Source organism: Sarcophilus harrisii, chromosome 2, assembly GCF_902635505.1.
Source record: "Sarcophilus harrisii chromosome 2, mSarHar1.11, whole genome shotgun sequence".
In the NCBI taxonomy this organism is placed as follows: domain Eukaryota; kingdom Metazoa; phylum Chordata; class Mammalia; order Dasyuromorphia; family Dasyuridae; genus Sarcophilus; species Sarcophilus harrisii.
The window spans coordinates 34,468,735-34,489,304 of NC_045427.1; the positions used below are offsets into that span (position 1 = coordinate 34,468,735).

The window sequence follows — 20,570 nt, forward strand, 5'->3', positions numbered from 1 at the left end:
GGGATTATGGGTTATCTCCCAGAGTGCTCTCTGGTCCTAAGAACTTCAAGGGAGGTGTGAACACAAGCATTATTGTCTATCAGCAACCCATCACCCTGCAAGGACTCACTCTAAGTTGTGAACCAACAAGCACTGTATCAATTCTATTGAGTTAACACCAGGACCCTGACATCACCCTTGAGTTTTCACCTTGTTTCAAGTTGAGTTGACACTAGGATTCCAACAAATAGTGATTTGGAACACTTTTTCATATGGGTGGAAATAGTTTCAATTTCATCATCTGAAAATCGTCTGTTCATATCCTTTGACCATTTATCAATTGGAGAATGTCTGCCTGAGTGTTTCAAGGCCACTAGCATAAACTTCTTTTTCTCAGGTGGTATTAACCAGATAAAGTTTTATTGCCTTTACTCCTCTCTAGGAGGCTTTGAAAACCTGCTTTTCAGGGAAAACTTCCCCACCAGTTTAAAATAGTCATTTTTTTTGTTGTTGTTGTTCTTTTACTTACAAATTAGTACAACAGGTTAAAAAGTTTAAAATCACACACAAAAAATTTTTTATACCAAACATAGTTACAAAGTGGAAATAACCAAATGCCAAATTTTTTAACCATTGTTCTTAAACTTAACAGAGCTCTTTAAGTCAATACAATAGACAGGCAAGTCACAAACAGAGCAAAAATCACACAGACATAGGGGCACAATTACAACATTAAACAAAACATTTAACATATACAGACTAGGGGCTATTCAGAAACCTTAGAATAGTTGCAGCACAAGAGTCTTTCCTCCCAGAATCCAAACTGAGATTTTTAGGTTTCCAATCCCCTGTTTGGTGCATTTCTCTGCCTCCACAAAGAATGCCCAGAGAACCAGATAGTGCCAAAAGGTACTCAGAACCAGATAGACACAAGTACACTTAAACACAAAGAGACAGTAGACAAACAATTCCGGAACACAACAGACAACCAACCAGCCAGGGCACTCCGACAGCGTCCTGTGGAGGCCAGTAGGCGTTACTATTGCTATGTCTAGTGTAATCACCTACTATCCCAGAGTACTCACCCAGAATTAAATTAGTTCCCAGAACACAAAGCCAATTGAGTCAAATTTATGTCTCCTCTCCTGGTCTGCAAAAGTGGATTACCGAGGTCCGAGGCCCAGGGATGTCTCTCGTGGGCCACCCTCTAGAGCCAGTAACCCCCTTTGCCCTCCAGGGAAAGGGACTGGCTGTCAAAACAGAGCCAAAGGCTATCTCGATGGGGAGCCTCCAAATGAAGTGCCCAGGCGAGAGAAAAACAGGGCAGCCAAAATAATGAAAATTTAAGAACGTATATTGCTAGCTAGTGACTGAACCCCACCAGAACAGGGGAGTCAGCAAATGAGTGGTTTCAGGGCCACATATTTATAGAAAGAAGAGAGAGACATCAAAATGTTTCTTGATACTTTGCCATAATAAAGGAATTTCTATTCTAAACAGGAGGCAAAAAAAGTGATCACTCTAAGGGGGTCATTCTCAGGCAGCAACAGCAGCATTTCTTTAAGCTTCTCAGGTTGTCAAGGTCTCAGATCTCTCAGGACAGTACATCTGGGTCGTTAAAAATACCATCTGTATTAGGGAGTGAAGAACTAGTAATAAACTTCTAACTACAAAGATTCAAGATTATGTTTCTCATGGTCCCATCTGGAGTGTTTTTCCACTTCACTGTCATTGTTCTTCTTAATCACCAAACCCTATAATGAATCTCTGGAATCCCACATTCAATGCTGGATTCTTGGAGACAAAAGTCTCATTCAGCCCTGGGATCAAAACATGGATTCTTTTGGTCCCAGCACAATTTCTCCCTCTCAAATAAAATATATTAAAAACTCTCTATTCTCTATCTTGCCTCAGTTTCTCCAGCATTACAAACCATTCAAATACTTTATATTCAAAATTTTTGGAAACATTGATTTGGTGGATTTAAAATGTTAATTGAGTGTAAATTGGAATTTTAGGCTATAAATTTGATATGGTTCTAATTAGGACTATTCCATTAGTTTGGAATTGAAATTTTAATCAGTGCTAATGTTAAATGAGATTAGTAGCAAAAGAAATCCAATCTACACCAAGGTAATACATGATTTGATATTTTCAGTGGTGGATTTCTGGATACATTCATCATGATTATTAGCGTAAGATAGAATGGTTTCCATAGTAAATTAGAATATGAAGGAATTTTCCATAGAACCTCCTCATTGTGTGTAGATAATTTGTCAGTTCAAATGATTGGCTTAAATAAAAACTACCCTATGTTTGACTAAGTCAGGCTGTTGAGGTGTGGGAATAGGGAGAGAGATCCCCTCTGGTTGGAGACACGGGTCCAATGTGAAAGAATTCACGAGCCCCCAAATTTGTAACAAAAAATGATTTTTTATTGTTCACTAAGCAGGAGGCTTTTTGGGGGAGCACATTCCTAATGAGGAATTTGACAAAGATGCATTTGACAGATCCCTGTTTTATGAGCAAAATTTGGCCTGGGGTTGGGAGTTGTTTGGGCTAATCAATAAAGGACCATCAGACAGAGGTGTCCAATTGAATAAAATCATTTTGAAGGCTTTTCCAAGAGTCTGGGAACCCCCGAACGGGATGGGGGCCACCCTCAAAAGATCAGTGGAGGGTGATTTGATCAAGATCTCCAACTGAATGAAGCCACTTAACTTTTCTGGGAAGGAATGCTTTCAGGCTTCACCCCCATCAAGGCCAACCCCTATAGCTGTGTCCAAGGACAAGTGTTCACATCCTAATTCTGTGACTTTCTAGGTGTGGGAGGCTGAAGTGTGTGACTCCTCTGCTCTCTTTAGTGTTTTCACCTGAGAAATTAAGTTTAGGCAGGGTTAGGGTCAAGACACTTTCTTCCCAATCTGTGGGCCTCTGGGCTTACTGCGGATTCACCTTTTCAGTAGTGTTATGGCTCCTAATATGTGTGAAGTTACATTGCTTGGATCCCACTTCTGTACAAGGATTCTTTTTATGACTCTTTTGTTTTGTTTGTAACAAGCCAGGTAGCAGCTCCTGCCTCGGCAGTGGTTAGATTGCCAGGAGTCAGGAAGTTTGACCATCCTGAGTCTGTAATTGGCTTTAAACACTTCCTAGCTCTGGGACCCTTGGCAAGTCACTTTAACCTGCTTTACCTTAGTTTCCTCATCTGTCAAATGTGCTAGAGAAAGAAATGGCAAAACAATTCAATGTTTTGCCAGGAAAATCCAAAAAGGGGTCATAGAGTTACACATGACTGGACAACAATAAATAAAATCCATTTTAGCAGCTCTTTAGCAGTAATCCTGAGGTCCCCTGACCTTAGAGTACTATCATTCTAACAATCTATCTGTCAGTGATTCTAAAGTCTCCTGGTTTTAGGAATATTACAGTGTAATCTGACAAACATTGCTGACTGTAAGATAGACAATCTGTTGGTCAGTGACAAACAAGTTCCTGAGACAATAGTGAATTGAACATCCCTCAAAAATATCTGTGAAATTTAATATTTATTGGACCACCTGCTATCTAGGGGAGCAGGTGGAGCTAATTGGGACTCAGTGTGATCACAGCTAGCCAAGGAATAAGACCAGGAACAGTCTTTTTTTTTTTTTTTAGAAATTAACCAATGTTTTATTCATTTTATTGTGATTGGGTTTTTTAGTTTGATTCATAAAACCACTGTGAGAAATCCTGAAAAATTAGGTTTTCATAGTGCTGAAAGCTTCAAGGTTGGGTAAGGTAATAAGAACCCCTGAACAGTGGGTTTTCAGAATGTCAGAAATTAATTTATGCCCACCTGCATTTTTTATTTCCTTCACAAGCTAATTGTACAATATTTCAGAGTCTGATTCTATACCATAAGTCTCCCTTTAAGATTCAAACCATGATTTGAAGTTCAAAACTTGAAAAGTTACTCTTTAATTAAGGACAGCTGACATCAACATTCTGAATAACTGATTTCAAACTGCCATCTCCTTAGTCACAGGGCAATGAAGGCGCATGTACATGTGCACATACACACAAAACACATAAGCATAATGAAATTTTATATCAAGAATTACCTACTTATAATCAGTCAGCTGCTCTATATAGATGAAAGACAAATTCTCTAGCCATGTCCAGGAACAAAGTCTGATTCACTCCTGTCAAATACCTGAAGTCCTAAACATTTAAACATCAACAATCTGATTATCTCACATCACAACTGGACTTTAAGTAAGGTTTTCAGTTGAAAGGTCATTATTTCTTTATCAGAAGAATTCAAGGAAACTGTAACCCAGTGACTGGGAGGTTTAGGCAGTACACTTGGTGATGGGGACTCATTAAATTTGGCTCCGGCGTAGTTCTGATTAGTTTGGGATTTAAAAAATAAATTGGAACTAGCTAAGCTGGAATTCCAGTTTTGATTATTTGGAAAATGCCCATTCTTCCCCCCACTTTGTACAGCCTGCCATGCAGCTGCAGATGAATTAAAGGAATGTCCTCTTTCTTTCTTCTTAGGAACAATCTTCATCTGGGGATTCTGATCCTTGTTTTTTTGCTTATTAAGTGGTGGTTGTTCTTGTTGGTTCTTACTAACATTTCTAGATTGGGAAACTGGAATGTTGAATCTCTCTCCACCACCCATCTCCAGCTTCTATGTCACCTTTCAGTCTGCTTTGCAGACTGTAGGATTTCCACCACTTGTCTTTTCCCCTGCTGCCAGACCCAGGATAATAAGTGTTATTTTCTGCCAGATCTGTTTCTTTGTCTGAGAATGGAAGTTTTCATGGTCTGATCTGCTGAGTTCAACATCGGAGTCTCCTTGGCACCCAGGTTGGGGGGGAGAAGTCCTAGCGACTCCGAGATCCGGGAGACGGTGGTGGTCTCTCCTTAAGAAACGGCGAGCAGGCGAGAGAGTGGACCAGATCGCACCAAACTAGACCCGAAATGAGAAGACTGGCTGCTCTCACAGTTACCAGAGCCGCCGCCTTCCTCTCTGAGGGTCCAGGGTTCAAGTCCCTGTTCGGGCGCCAAAAGGATGTAGGATAAAGAAGAGGGGAAATGCTTATAAATATTTAGGGAGAATCCTACATTGGGAGAAGATTTTTACCTGGAGGGAAAGGACCAATTTGTTATCTCAAGGGAGGGGCCTGGGACACTGATACATTGTTGGTGGAATTGTGGAATGGCTGAATAAATTGTGGTATATGATTATTATGGAGTATTACTGTTCTGTAAGAAATGACCAACAGGATGATTTCAGAAAGGCCTGGAGAGACTTACACGAACTGATGGTGAGTGAAATGAGCAGGACCAGGAGATCATTATATACTTCAACAACAATACTATATGATGACCAGTTCTGATGGACCAGGCCATCCTCAGCAACGAGATCAACCAAATCATTTCCAATGGAGCAGTAATGAACTGAACTAGCTATGCCCAGAAAAAGAACTCTGGGAGATGACTAAAAACCATTACATTGAATTCCCAATCCCTATATTTATGCCCACCTGCATTTTTGATTTCCTTCACAAGCTAATTGTACAGTATTTCAGAGTCTGATTCTTTTTGTACAGCAAAATAACGTTTTGGTCATGTATGCTTATTGTGTATCTAATTTATATTTTTATATATTTAACATCTACTGGTCATCTTGCCATCTAGGGGAGGGAGTGGGGGGTAAGAGGTGAAAAATTGGAACAAGAGGTTTGGCAATTGTTAATGCTGTAAAGTTACCCATGCATATATCCTGTAAATAAAAGGCTATTAAATAAAAAAAAAAAAAAAAAAAATGGGGGAAAAAAGAGTTATGTCATTTCATCTTCACAACAACCCTGAAAAATAGATGTCACTGTTATGTCCATTTTCCAGGTCAATTAAAGGGGAATAGCTAGGAGCTATGATTACCCTCAAGTAACAGTTGGAGAAGCTGAGGCATATGGGTGGAGAGACTCGTCCAGGCCCATACAACCAGTTCATTCTTTGTACATTATGATGCTGAACATGAAAGGAGTTAGCCAGGTGATGATCCTTTCTAAACTTGGATACAGCTGGCCGATCCTCAGTGCTCTGTATCCAGGAGCCTTGCCAGCCTTGCAGGAGTCAGCTGTGGTGTGTGTCCTTCTAAAAGGAGGAAAGAGAACTTCTGTTCTTGGAAAGGATACAAATGGATAACGGAAAAGTCCTGTCCACCTGGAGAGGCTTCTGGGGATAATCTCCAGCCGTCCTGCAAGGCTTGGCCTGGCTAAGTTCAGAATCAGATCAGCAACAGGTCTTGAGGTTTTGGAGGAAAGAATTCTAAGGTTTCGTCCCAGGTCACAGAGAAATGACGATCTGCACCTGGAAAAGGATGAACCTCCCCAAACAATGAAATGAGGTAAGTTTGAAAAAATGTATAGATGTGTGAGTACCCACATCCCTACTGTTCTCTCACTATCCTAGAATACTTAACCTTGAGATCTGGAGAGGAGCTTTGTCGTGGAGTTGTGTCACTTGTGTCCAGCTCACTCTGAGGCTTTCTTAGCAAAGGTGCTGGAGTCCTTTCCAGCTCATCTTATAGATTGTAATGTCCTGCTTTGGGCCACAGATACTGGGGGAACTGTGGTAAGGTATTAGCCCCTTCAGCCCAGAGGGAACCTGCTGACAATCTCTGGTTTTGGCTTCCCATCTCTCCTAAAGGCTCTCACCTTTCCTGAAAAGTCCGGGGGCCATGGCCCCCTCCCTTTGGTGTTCTCACCCTGGTTTTGGCTCCCCATCTCTCCTAAGAGTTCTCACCTTTCCTAAGGAGTCAGGGAGGGTTGTCAACACTTGTGTTCTTCTTGAAGCAGGAGGCACTTAAACAGCAGGGGGTTAGCACTTGCTCAGTATGCTGTGGTGATGTAATCACACGGAGGTATTTAAGGGCTGGGAAGATTGGAAACTGAGACACTCCATCGTTGATCAACCTACTGGTGGCTCTTTGCCTCCTATACTCCTTCACTAAGACCAAGGCTGGTCCCGAGAGCCTCCAGAGAGCTTGGTCAGGAGAGTCTATTTTGGCGGCTAAATTTAGGGCCCCAGACCAGAGACCCTGCGCACACAGGCACGACGGACAGGATCCTCGAGCTCAGTGAAGAAGTCCCTGTGACCTGCAAATAGCGTGAGTACAAAAATAGACAATCTGGGCTAAACTAGTGACTTTTGTTTTCAACTGAAATGGGGCAAATCCTGAGAAAAGAGCCTCCCCCTCCCCAAGGGGAGAATAGCCTGCATAGCTGTTAATAGAGAAGCAAGGTTTGTTGCTAACTCAGAAGCAGACCCCTGGACTCTCCCTGGCTCCCTAAGGAAGAAAGATTAGAGCCAGATATGTGGACCTAGTGGGAGAACAACTAATTGAATATTAGGAAGCTAAGGGTCCTGATCCAATTCCTGAGGAAACATTCCTTATTTACAAGATAATACAAGTGGTTTTAAGGAAAAGTTTTAATATGGGAATATTTAATATGGGAATATTTAATATGGAAAATTCCAAAGGAATTCCAAGGAAGAGTGAGGAGAAAGAGCTGAGGGGGAATGGTACTGACTAAAGGGCTAGAAGGCAGGGAGAGTTGGGCAGGAAAAGAGTTAAGTACCTTAAGGACCCTGCCCAGGAGCTGAAGGGGCGGGGGTGCTTCTCACTTTCACAGCTCAGTTTCACTTCCACCCACACCCAAGCAGTGCCCTTAAGGCAGTGCTCGTCTTCTCACTCTCCTCCCTCAACTTCAGACCTCAAAAAGGGGCGGTGGAGATAGCACTAAACATCATAAAGATGGAAAAAAAACAGCTGTCTTGTACCAACCAAGTTTATGTGGAGGCACTTTGTGCAGCAAAAGACAAAGCTGTGAGGATTTTTAGGCTTCATAAGAATAAAGAGAGAGTGCCATAAGCATGGGAAAATATTTGTCTTAATATTTTTTAAAAATATGACTAAGAGAACATAAATGTCTATTGATCTGTATTCTTCCTCCTATCATTACAAAATCTTTATGAGAAGCACCTCTTTATAAATTGAAGGAGTCTTCAAATATGGATATTTGTAGGAAACAAGTAAAGTTACGCTATCAATATTCAATAAAGGGCCACATCTTTCCTAATTTACAGTTAACTGAAAAAATATGGGACACATAAGAAAGCACTTTACTTTTTGTTTGTTCATTAACCAAAATACCTCACCAGTTTTTATTCAGTGGAATGGTGCTTTGCTTTTCCTTTGACAAGGAGGATTACATACATTAAAATCATTCAAGATGGTTTGATAGATTGCATTGGAAATAATTCTGTTCAGTGATGCTCTGATCTTTAATATCCTATGGATATTTGACAGTGATCTTTGGCACTATGATGGAGATCGAGTAAAGAGTCCAAGAAACAAGGCATTGGCCAACACCGAGTACTCTATACCAAGATAAGGTTGAAATGGGTTCATGATTTGGACATAAAGGGTGATACCATAAACAACTTAGGAGAATAAGGGATAGTCTAACTCTCAGCTCTGTGGAGAAGAAAGGAATTTATGGCCAAAGAAGAGCTAGAAAGCACTGTGAAATGTAGAGTGGATGATTTTGATTGTGATAAATTTTAAAACTTTTTGTGCAAACAAAACTACTGCAGCCAAGATTAAAAGGGAAGCAGTAAAAGGGGAAAATATTTTACATGTAATGTTTTCTGATAAAGGCTTCATTTCTAAAAATATATAAAGAATTGACTCAAATCCATAAGAATACAAGCCACTTCCCAATTGATAAATGGTCAAAGGACAGGAACAGTCAATTTTCAGACAAAGAAATTTAAGCCATTTCTAGTCATATGGAAAAATGCTCTAAATCATTAATGAATAGAGAAATGCAAGTGAAAACAACTTTGAGGTGCCATTTCATACCTCTTAGATTGGGTAAGATGACATGAAATTAATGATAAATGTTGGAACCATTCTGCAGAGTAGTTTGGAACTATGCTCAAAAAGTTATCAAACTGTGCATACCCTTTGATCCAGCAGTGTTACTACTGGGCTTATATCCCAAAGAGATCATAAAGAAGGGAAAGGGACCTGTGTGCACGAATGTTTGTGGCAGCCCTCTTTGTAGTGGCCAGAAACTGGAAACTGAGTAGATGCCCATCAATTGGAGAATGGCTAAATAAATTATGGTATATGAATATTATGGAATATTATTGTTCTGTAAGAAATGACCAACAGGATGATTTCAGAGAGGCCTGGAGAGACTTACATGAACTGATGCTGAGTGAAATGAGCAGGACCAGGAGATCATTATATACTTCAACAACAATACTATATGATGACCAGTTCTGATGGACCTGGCCATCCTCAGCGAGGAGATCAACCAAATCATTTCCAATGGAGCAGTAATGAACTGAACCAGCTACACCCAGAGAAAGAACTCTGGGAGATGACTAAGAACCATTACATTGAATTCCCAGTCCCCATATTTATGCCCACCTGCATTTTTGATTTCCTTCACAGGCTAATTGTACAATATTTCAGAGTCTGATTCTTTTTGTACAGCAAAATAACAGTTTGGTCAGGTATACTTATTGTGTATCTAATTTATATTTAAATATATTTAACATCTACTGGTCATCCTGTCATCTGGGGGAGGGGGGGAGGGGGGGTAAGAGGTGAAAAATTGCAACAAGAGGTTTGGCAATTGTCAATGCTGTAAAGTTACTCATACATATAACCTGTAAATAAAAGGCTATTAAATAAAATAAAATATAAATTAAAAAACTGATAAATGTTGGAAGGAATGTGACAAACCTGGAACACTAATACATTGATGGTGGAATAGTGTGAATCGATCCAAACATTCTAGAAAGTAATTTTTAACTTTGCCCAAAGTCAATGAAATTGAGCATACCCTTTGACCCAGCACTGTCTATAACCCAAAGAGATCATCGTGAATGGAAAATAAACCACATGTTCAAAAATGTTTGTAGCAGCCCTTTTTGCAAAGAACTAGAAAATGAATGCTTGAATAAGTTGTGCTGTGAGTGTAATGGAATATTACTGTTCTATGTGAAATGATGAACAGACTGATTTCAGAAAAGCCTGCAAAGCCTTACATAAGCTGATGCTAAGTGAAGTGAGTAGAACCAAGTGAGCATTGTAGACAGTAACAAGATTATGTGATGATCAACTGTGATGGACTTGGCTCTTTTCAACAGTGAAGTGATGGGGCAGTTCCAGTAGATTTGTGATAAGGGAGCTATTCACATCCAGAGAAAGAGGATTATGGGGATTGAATGTGGATCAAAGCATGGTGTTTTAACCTTTTTTTGTGGATGGTTTGCTTTTTTTTTTCCTTTCTTGTTTTATCCCCCTTGTGATCTGATTTTTCTTGTATAGCAAGATAAAGAAAGAAATATATTTAGAAGAATTGCACATGTTTAACCTATATTGAATGACTTGCTCTCCAGAAGAGAAGGAGGGAGGAGGGAGGAGGGAGGAAGAAAATTTGGAACAAAACATTTTGCAAGGGTGAGTGTTGAAAAATTTCTTTCCATGCATTCTGAAAAATAAAGTTAGTATTGTTTAAAAATAAATAAAAGAAAGGAAAATTTAAAAATTAAATTTATTTCATTTTTTGGCTACATTTTGAGATTCAAATGTCTCCCTCCCTTCTTCCCCACCTTGCTATGTAGGTGATTTCTGAAGTCTCTTTCATCTCAGAAGCTAAGATCCCTGCGATGTTTCAGAAATTACTGACATTCCAAGATGTTGCTGTGGAATTCACTCAGGAGGAATGGAGCTATTTGGATCCTGGCCAGAAGGACATGTACAGGGAGGTGATGCTGGAGAACTACCAGAACTTTGTCTCTCTTGGTAAGATACCTTGTTTTCATTCATTCAATCAGGATTGAATCTAAGCTGTGAAGGAAAGAATGCTTGCAAATGTTGAAGGCCAAAAAGCAAGACATGAAAGAGTTGGGGGAGCATCCCATGGTGACCTACAGAGATGGCAGGGAGAGCATCATGTGTGAGCTACTGCAGGATCAAAGAATTCCATCTGTCCATGACTGTGGGGGGCTGAGGAGTTTGGCTGAATTTGAGTTTCCTGGACAGGGAGGGAGAGCCACACAAATACCTTTTAGAGATGCCCTCAGACCTTTGGGTAGTTTTTGAGCAGTTATTGCTCTTCCCAGACAAAAAGTCCTTCTTTGTCCAGCTGGAAATCATCAGCTTCATTCTGCAGCCCTGCAGGCTCTCCTTTCACAATCTCTGCTCAGCCAGGCTCAGGTTCTCCATAGAGCCCCAGGACAGAGAAGGAAAGACTTTTCCCAGCAGACTAGGAATGAGTGAGTGGGTGAAAGTGACCCCATCTGTCCTGTGTCTGCACCAAAGGCTCTGTCCCTTCCTTTACGTTTGCTGAGGGAAACTTCCTTCAGGGGTCATTGATGCTTCTCCACTTGGCATTTCCAGACGTGCCCCTTTTCTGTAGAGAGAAACCAGGATGGAGTTCTGAGGAGTCTCTCTCTATTCTCAATATTTTCCACTTGTTTCTCCTTGGAGCAGGGTTTTCAGTAACTAAACCAACTGTGATTTCTCGTCTGGAGAGACATGAAGCCCCCTGGATATCAAGGGAAGAAGAGCCCAGATGCATTTCTGAGGGTGAGTAATTGTGGTGCTCTCTTCTTTTCTATAATATATGATGGTTCTCTGTGAGCAGGTTTCTTGGGGAGGTTTTCTGGAGGCAGCCTTCGTTTCAGTTCAAAGTAATAATCACTTCAAATGCAGCCAGCTGATAAAAATCCAAACATTTATTTTCTCCTTCCAAGTCTTATCTCTTTCCTTGAGCCCGGCTAGCTTTCTTAGAGGCCTATCTCCCTCCTTGGTTCCAAGAGCTCTTGCAGCTTGTCTTTTGTCGCCTCCAGCTCCCTCTGAATCTTGGTTCTCAATCCCCAACTGACGCTCCCCTCTCAATCTTTTCAACTGAATTCTCCTGACTGAGCTCGGCTGTTTTTATGCTCTTTTAGAGGTGTAAACTCAAAGGTTGACTCCTCCTCTGAAAGTGGGATTATGGGAGGTATGAATTTGGATATCTCATACTGAACCCTGAAATCTCCCAAACATGTGAACTAATGTGTGAGCTAATGTGTGAACTCTCAAAGGTGTTAACTTAAGCATTGTTTCTATCAATTCCATTGAGTTATCACCTTGTTTCAAGTTCTGGCTCATAACAAGTAATAACTAGGTGGGGAGGGGGTGCAGACTCCTGAGAGCCAGCCCTGGGCTGAAGGAGCCTCAGGGTTCTGAGTTCTAGTCTGACCTCAGACACTTCCCAGCAGTGAGACCCTGGACAGGTCCCTTAACCCTGTGAGTCTCATCTGTGACATGATGTGGAGAAGGAAATGGCAAACTCATCTGATATATGAATGTCTGCCAAGAAATTCCTCAGAGGGGCTTATAAAGGGTCAGATGCAGCTGAAATCCCCTGGCCCAGAAATCTCTGTAGAGATAGGACTCACTTCCAGCAGGAGCTTGGCTGGGTCATTCAAGTGAATTACCTTGGAAATGTTGGGCCTGGAGCTCTCTTTCAAGGTACATAGGCCTGAGGATTGGAGTTGTGGTTGTCCATCCTGCACTCCTCCTGTAACCTCTTTTCATGTCAAGAAATGGTTTTCGACTAAATCTGTCCTTTATTTCTCTCAAGTCTCAGGAAAACTTGTAATTCTTGTAGCATTCTAACTATATGCTAGGTCCTATCCTTTATTTCTTTGACTGTTTTCTTAAATTATTAGATTATTTTTTTCTCTTTGAAGAGTCTTTTCTGAAAGATAAAGGGAAAAGGACTTTTAAGTATAATTAAGTCTGACCTCTATTTTAAAAAATCAAACCACGGCTGTATTTTGTTGCCGATTTTATCTTCTAATTTGTCTCATTATTTTCAGTGACAGATTCTATAGAGATGCCATCTCTACCTTTATCCACTTCCTACTTTCCTTTCTCACTTTTAATTTGTGCTGTCTCTTTCCACTGCTTCATGGAAAATTGTCTTTAAGATCATTTAATAACAAGTATATATATTTATGTAACAAAAATAATGACTTTAATAATTATTATTACTAATAATCTAGTAATAAGCTTACTATTGTTTAACCAACATTTGGGATGTATGATGTTTCTATTGTTACCTTTTTAGAATAAAGTCTGGGGATATACATAACATAACTCCCCCATGATAAAGTACCTAATTCGTGTCACAACTGGAACGCATAGTTTGGATTTCTAGCTCCAAAAATTTAGGAATGTTCTTAGTGCAGGGAAATATAAGATATGAAATCATGCTCCAAGGATTTGAAGTGTTACCAAGTATAAAGAGTGCCAGCTTCCCAGTTAGCAGACCTAGGTTCAGAGCCTGCCTCTAATACTTACTAAGTGTGACATTGGACAATTCACTTCACCTCTCAATGCTCCTTTTCTGTTAAGGCCTTGAGTCCTGTCCATCACTTTGTGACCCTGTTTGGCATTTTCTTGGTGGAGATCCTAGAATGGTCTACCATTTCCTTCTCCAGCTCATGTGACAGATGGGGAACCTGGAGCAGGGACCCTCAGTTAGAATGTGTGAGATCCAATTGAACTCACGAAGATGAGTCTATGCACTATGGCAGTAACACCTTGCTCTCAGGCTATGACTTTGATAGAAGGCAGCAACCTTCTATAGGGAGTTTCTTCATGTAGGAATTGGTTATATCTATAAAATCACAGCTTCAATCACTATAACCATTGTTATGGTTGTATGATTGTAATGTAATACTCTGTGGTTTTAGAATTAGTTTTTCTCTCTGAAAATTTGACTGTTTTTGAAGTCTTGGGCATTTCTGTTACTTTCCCCTCACCTGTTTTTGGGCTTCAGCTCCCTCTTGATCATGTTTCTTCTACCTTGTCCATATCAGTCACCCTTCTTCCTAATGGAGGTGACTGAATCTAGAATTGAACATAAAGTAGTTTTCTTTTCCCCTATAACATTGAGCACTGGTGCCGATACTTTTTTGTGTTCCTTTCAGATTCCCCTGTTGAAAAAAGAGAATGTGAATCCAAGGAGTCAACTCCAAGACAGTGTATTGCCACCGGAGAGATATCCAGAGAGAGACTCATAAAGGATGATTTCTACAAATATAAATTGGGAGCAGCTTGTAATTATGACACTGGATTAGAAAGGCAGATAAACCACCTGGAAAGACAGTCCATGAAGCTAGTAATGAAGCATAGCAAAACATCATGTAGCAGAATTTCCATGGTGATTAATAAGTACAAGAAGCTTTTCCATTACTACTCAAAACTGAATCATTACCATAGAATGTGTTCTCAAGGAGAACCTCATAGAATTAATGAATTCGACAAAACTTTCCACATCAATTCAGGCGTTAGTGTACAGGGAGGAATTCATGCTGGAATAAAAGCTGATAAATTTGGTGAATATGGTAATGCATCTGGCTGCAAATCATACCTTAGTGTTCAACAGAAAAATCTTCAGGAAGAAAAGCCTATTGAACGATATGATAATGGTAGCAAAACTTTTAGGCAGAGGGGATATCTTTCTCTACATGATAGACTTCCTTCTGAAGAGAAACCCTATAAATGTAATGAATGTGGGAAAACTTTCAGCCTTAAGGAAACCTTTAATAAACACAAGAAAATTCATACTGGAATGAAACTCTATAAATGTAATGAATATGGAAAAGCTTATAAGGACAAAGACTCCTTTAATAGACATGAGCGAATTCGTTCTGGAGAGAAATCTTATAAATGTAATGAATGTGGAGAAACTTTCAGGTTGAGAAGAAGCCTTGTCATACATGAAACAACTCACAGTGGGGAGAATCCCTATAAATGTAATAAATGTGGAAAAGCCTTCACTCGGATTGATAGCTTTAAGAGGCATGAGAAAATTCATACCGGAGAGAAACCATTTATATGTAAAGAATGTGGAAAAGCCTTCATGTTTAAGGGAATCCTTGATATACATGAGGTAATTCATTCTGAACAGATGCCTTACAAATGTAATGAATGTGGGAAAGCCTTCAAACTCAAGGGATACCTGATTATACACAAGAGAATTCATACCGGAGAGAAACCCTATAAATGTAAGGAATGTGGAAAAGCCTTCACTCAGAACTATCACCTTAAAATTCATAAAAGTGTTCATTCTAAAGAGAAACCCTATAAATGTAATGAATGTGGAAAAAACTTTACTCGGGCAGATAGCCTTAAGAGTCACAAAAAAATTCATACTGGAGAGAAACCATATATATGTAAAGACTGTGGGAAAGCCTTCATGCTTAAGGGAAGGCTTGCTATGCATGAAAAAATTCATACTGGGAAGAAACCCTATAAATGTAATGAATGTGGGAAAGTCTTCCGCCAAAAAGCAGGCCTTGATTCACACAAGAGAATTCATACTGGGGAGAAACCCTTTAAATGTAACGAATGTGACAAAGCCTACCAGCAGAAGGCAGGTCTTGATTCACATAAGAGAATTCATACTGGAGAGAAACCATTTAAATGTAATGAATGTGGAAAAGCCTTCAGGGAGAAAGGAAGTCTTAATTTACATAAGAGAATTCATACTGGAGAAAAACCTTTTACATGTAATGAATGCGGAAAAGCCTATAGGCAGAAGGCAGGCCTTAATTCACATATAAGAATTCATACTGGAGAGAAACCATTTAAATGTAATGAATGTGGAAAAGCCTTCCGGGAGAAAGGAAGTCTTAATTCACATAAGAGAATTCATACTGGAGAAAAACCTTTTACATGTAATGAATGCGGAAAAGCCTATAGGCAGACGGCAGGCCTTAATTCACATATGAGAATTCATACTGGAGAGAAGCCCTTTAAATGTAATGAATGTGGAAAAGCCTTCAGGGACAAAGCAGGCCTTAATTCACATAAGAGAATTCATACTGCAGAGAAACCCTTTAAATGTAATGAATGTGGAAAAGCCTTCAGGGACAAAGCAGGCCTTAATTCACATAAGAGAATTCATACTGGAGAGAAACCATTTAAATGTAATGAATGTGGAAAAGCCTTCAGGGAGAAAGGCAGTCTTAATTCACATAGGAAAAGTCATAACTGACTTTTGTAAATTATGTAATGAATAAAACTATGTAATGAATGTGGAAAAACCTTCAAAGTTAAGGAACATCTTAACTGACATAAGAAAACTCATACTAATGTGAAACTCTATATATGTAATGAATGTGGAAAAGTCTTCAAATGTAAGGAAAACCTTAATTTACATAAGAGATTTCATATTGGAAAGAAAAGTTAAAAATGCAAGGAATGTGGGGATACCTTTTAAGGGGATAGAAAATTTTAAAAATAAAGAAATTCTTTCTGGAGGGAAATCCTTTGAATGTACTGATGTTAAAGCAGACTATGACTGAAATTCAAACTTTGCAAAATAAAAAATGAGAAAGTGAGAAAACTTTTTTCTACCATTCAGACCTTATCAAATATCTAATAATTCAAAAAAAAATCAAATAAATATGGGTAAAGAATGTGAGAAAGCTCTCAAATAGTAGGCACACTTTATTTTACATGCAAATATCTTCACTTGCTCAAGCTGGACAAGATCCAAGGAAGAGTAGATTGAGATATTGACACTCCTGGGCAAAAGTTGTGTCAAGATAACTAGATAATCTCAGAGGTTAAACACAGTATAGATTAGAAAGCCAAGTAAACTCTAGTTTCACATCATTCTATGCAAACAAGACAAGTTCTCCTTGTTTCATTATCCTGATAATGGGGACCAGATAAATTCCTTTAAAGTCCAGATCATAAATACTAGCCCTTATTATTATCTCAGCTTATCTAATTAAGTGTAAAGATAATTTTTAATCTTTCCCCCCCCCCACTTAGTTATATTTTATTTTTTTCCAATTATATATGAAGATAATTTTCAACCCCCCCTATTTCATATCTCAGCTGGTACTCCAACCTTGCCTTTCTCTGAGGAAGAAGGAAGGGAAGAAAGGAAAGTTTCGAGTGTTGGCTATCTGCCTTGTCTTCTGGGTGCCACTATCCCTGTTATGGAGAGAGAAGGTAAAACTTTACACATTCTAGGTAGAGTCATCCTCCTAACAAGGTTGTTGCTTGTCCTTCATTCCTGAAGATTAATTACCTCAGGGAGGGGATTCCCTGACAGCCAAATGAATTAGACTTGAGTGAGGGAAGGCTATGCAAGGCTAGCAGACTCCTTTTGTTCTCCAGAACCATCTGAGTCCAATGGCCAGACAAAGTTCTAGATGATTGGAAATAGCCCTGGAAGCAGTAGGAGACCTTAAGTTATCTTTAACAGGTCTCCGTTTGACTAGGCAATGCCTATTCAGTGATTAAGGCTGGTAAGGCTCTGGTGATCAGAAGACCTGGGGTGAATCCTGCCTCTCTGACTTATTGTCTTCCTCACTTAGGGCAACTTATTCAACCTTTTCTGGGCCTCAGCTTCCTCATTTATAAAGTCAGGGTTTTGAACTAGACAAGGGCATCTTTTTGCAACTTCCTGCACCAGCCTGCATCTACCTGAGAGTTTTATCAGCAGGGTCTCACCCTTTTGGGGGTTCATATCATTGCTTAATAAAAGCACATGTATTTTCTAAACTTTAATAGAAATATGGTTTCTGGTTTTTCTGGTTTTGATTGTTTTTCACATTTTGTGTTTTATTTCATTTATTAGTCTTATTTCAATAAGAGTATGGTTAGGAAAAGTCATGGTTTGAATTTTTTTCTTATCTTTTCAAAAGAATATTCATCCTCTTGTACCACAGTTTCCTTTTATGGTCCTGCCTGTTTTCCTGAGGCTTTCAGTTCTGCTTCAGTTTCCCTAATTTGTTCTGCCTCAGTTCCTTGAATTGTTCTGCCTCAATTCCCCTGTTGCCACACTATCCCTTCCTCCTAATCATCAGGATGTTTGATCCAGGAGAAAGACCTATCTTAGATGTCATGACCCAGACCTTTCCAATTTATCAGAATATCTGGCCCTCTCCCCATTCTGCCATTGATCTTAATCACCAAAACCTTATAAAGAATCTCTGGAATCCCATATTCGAGGCTGGATTCTTGGAGACAAAAGTCTCATTCAGCTCTGGGATCAAAACATGGATTCTTTTGGTCCCCGCACAATTTCTCCCTCTCAAATAAAATATATTAAAAGCTCTCTAATCTCTATTTTGCCTCAGTTTCCCTGGCATTACAATCCTTTCAAATATTTTATATTCAAAATTTTGGGAAATATTGATTTGGTGGATCTAAAATGTTAATTGGGCATAAATTGGAATTTTCAGCTATAAATCTGATATGGTTCTAATCAGGACTATTCCATTAGTTTGGAATTGAAATTTTAATCAATGCTATGTTGAATGAGATTAGTAGCAAAAGAAATCCAATCTACACTAAGGTAATACATGATTTGATATTTTCAGTGGTGGATTTCTGGATACATTCATCATGATTATTAGCGTAAGATAGAATGGTTTCCATAGTAAATTAGATATGAAGGAATTTTCCATAGAACCTCCTCATTGCGTGTAGACAATTTGTGAATTCAAATGATTGGCTGAAGGCAAATGAGACTAAATAAAAAATACCTTATTTGGCTAAATCAGGCTGTTCAGTTGTGGGAATAGGAGAGAGATCCCCTCTGTTTGGAGATGAGGATCCAATGTGAAAAGTTCCCGAATCATGAAATCTGTGACAAAAAAGGATTTTTTTTTTTTTTTTTGGTTTACTAAGAAGGAGGCTTTTTTAGGGAGCAAATTCCTAATAAGGAATTTGACAAAGTTGCATTTGATAGATCCCTGTTTTATGTGCAAAATTTGGCCTCGGGCTGGGGGCTGTTTAGGCTAATCAATAAAGGACCATCAGACAGAGATCTCCAATTGAATAAAATCATTTTGAAGGCTTTACCCAGACTCTGGGAACCCCCTGAAGGAGATTGGGGCCATACTTAAAAGATCCGTGGAGAGTGATTTGACCAAGATCTTAACTGAATAAAGCCACTTAACTTGTCTGGGAAGGTATACTTCTCAAGGAGAACCTTATAGAATTAATGAATGTGGCAAAACCTTCCATATCAGTTCCTGCCTTAGTGTACATTGAGGATTTCATGCTGGTGTGAAATCTCCTACATTTGGTGAATGTGGTAAGGCTTCCAGCTACAATTCAGACCTAGCTGTTCATCAGAAAAATTTGGAGGAAAAGTCTATAAAACAATGTAATACAGGTAGGAAAACTTTTAGTCAGAGATATGTTTGTCAACAAAAGCAAATTCCTAATAAAGAGAAACTCTATAAACATAATGAATTTGGGAAATCCTTCAGCCTTAAAGAAGCCTTTAATAGACACAAAAAAATCCATACTGCAGTGAAACCCTATAAATGTTAAAAAAAAAAAAAAAAAAAAAAAAGGAAAAACCTTCAAGGACAAGGAATACCTTAATAGACATGAGAAAATTCATACTGGAGAGAAACTCTATAAATGTAATGAATCGGAGAAGACTTCAACTATAAAGGACATCTGAATAGACATGAGAAAGCTCACACTGATGTGAAACTATAAATGTAATGAATGTGGAAAAGCCTTCAAATGTGTGGGAAACCTTTATTTACACAAGAAAATTCATTTTGAAGAGAGACCCTAAAAATGCAAGGAATGTGGAAAAACTTTTATAACAGGTAGAGAAACTGTAAAAGACATCAATTTATACTGGAAGGAAATCCTTTAAATGGACTGATGTTGAAGCAGACTATAATCAACATCCAAAGTTTGAATGTAATGAAAATGAGATTTGGTGGAATTTCTTGTACATTCCTTTGAGGCAAGTTCCAATGACCTTGTTAGGAAGAGAGCCATCTACCCAGAGAGAGGACTGTGGAAACTGTGGATCACAACTTAGCATTTACCTTCTTTGTTGTTTGCTTACATTTTTTTCTCAATTTTTTTCCTTTTTGATTTGATTTTTCTTGTGCAGCAAAATATATATGTACATATATTGGATTTAACATATTTTAACATTTTGGATTACCTGTGTGAGGGATGTAGAAGACCCTTACCGAAAATGACTATTCAGAGATCACTCAAAATAGAAAGCAGAAAGATTGTTTATTAAAACCTCTGGAGGATGAGCTTGTGGTAGGAGGGCTAAAGAAGTAGTAAAGATACACAGCTTTTATACAAGAGATTATATCACAAGTAAGAGAACATGGAGAAGGGGAGGGGGAGGCATCTAATTGGTTGTTGCTGTTTGGAGAGATTGGAATGGAAGGTTTCTGTTTCCCCAAAATCACCTGATTTCTAGGAAACAGAAAATCAGGCCTTCAGGCTTAATCAAGCAGATTGTGGTCAAGCTAATAGACTAAATATCGATAAATGTCAAATACTGATAAATGTCATCAGCTCAGGTTAAGTAAATATGTTTCTAGCTGGCCAAGGCTCAAGTAAATATGGGCCTTCACATATTATGTAGGTCATAGGGGAAAAACAGAAATAATGAAAATAAAATGCAGAAATTGTTAATGCTGTAAAGTTACCCATG

The 20,570-nt window shown here is 39.0% G+C and overlaps 3 protein-coding genes across 3 annotated transcripts in view; 2 read left to right on the forward strand and 1 right to left on the reverse strand.

Annotated features, from left to right (window-relative positions):
* LOC100915472 (zinc finger protein 260-like) overlaps positions 1 to 20,570 on the forward strand; it is a 77,405-nt gene that overhangs the window by 17,411 nt on the left and 39,424 nt on the right. The gene's annotated exons all lie outside the window — the stretch shown is intronic.
* On the reverse strand, positions 4,091 to 4,727 carry LOC116421266 (proline-rich nuclear receptor coactivator 2-like). The gene has a single exon (XM_031949872.1). It carries the CDS (start codon positions 4,646 to 4,648, stop codon positions 4,220 to 4,222), a length of 429 nt encoding a protein of 142 aa, XP_031805732.1. The 5' UTR covers positions 4,649 to 4,727; the 3' UTR covers positions 4,091 to 4,219.
* On the forward strand, positions 14,737 to 16,118 carry LOC100930053 (zinc finger protein 665-like). The gene has a single exon (XM_012540655.2). It carries the CDS (start codon positions 14,979 to 14,981, stop codon positions 16,113 to 16,115), a length of 1,137 nt encoding a protein of 378 aa, XP_012396109.2. The 5' UTR covers positions 14,737 to 14,978; the 3' UTR covers positions 16,116 to 16,118.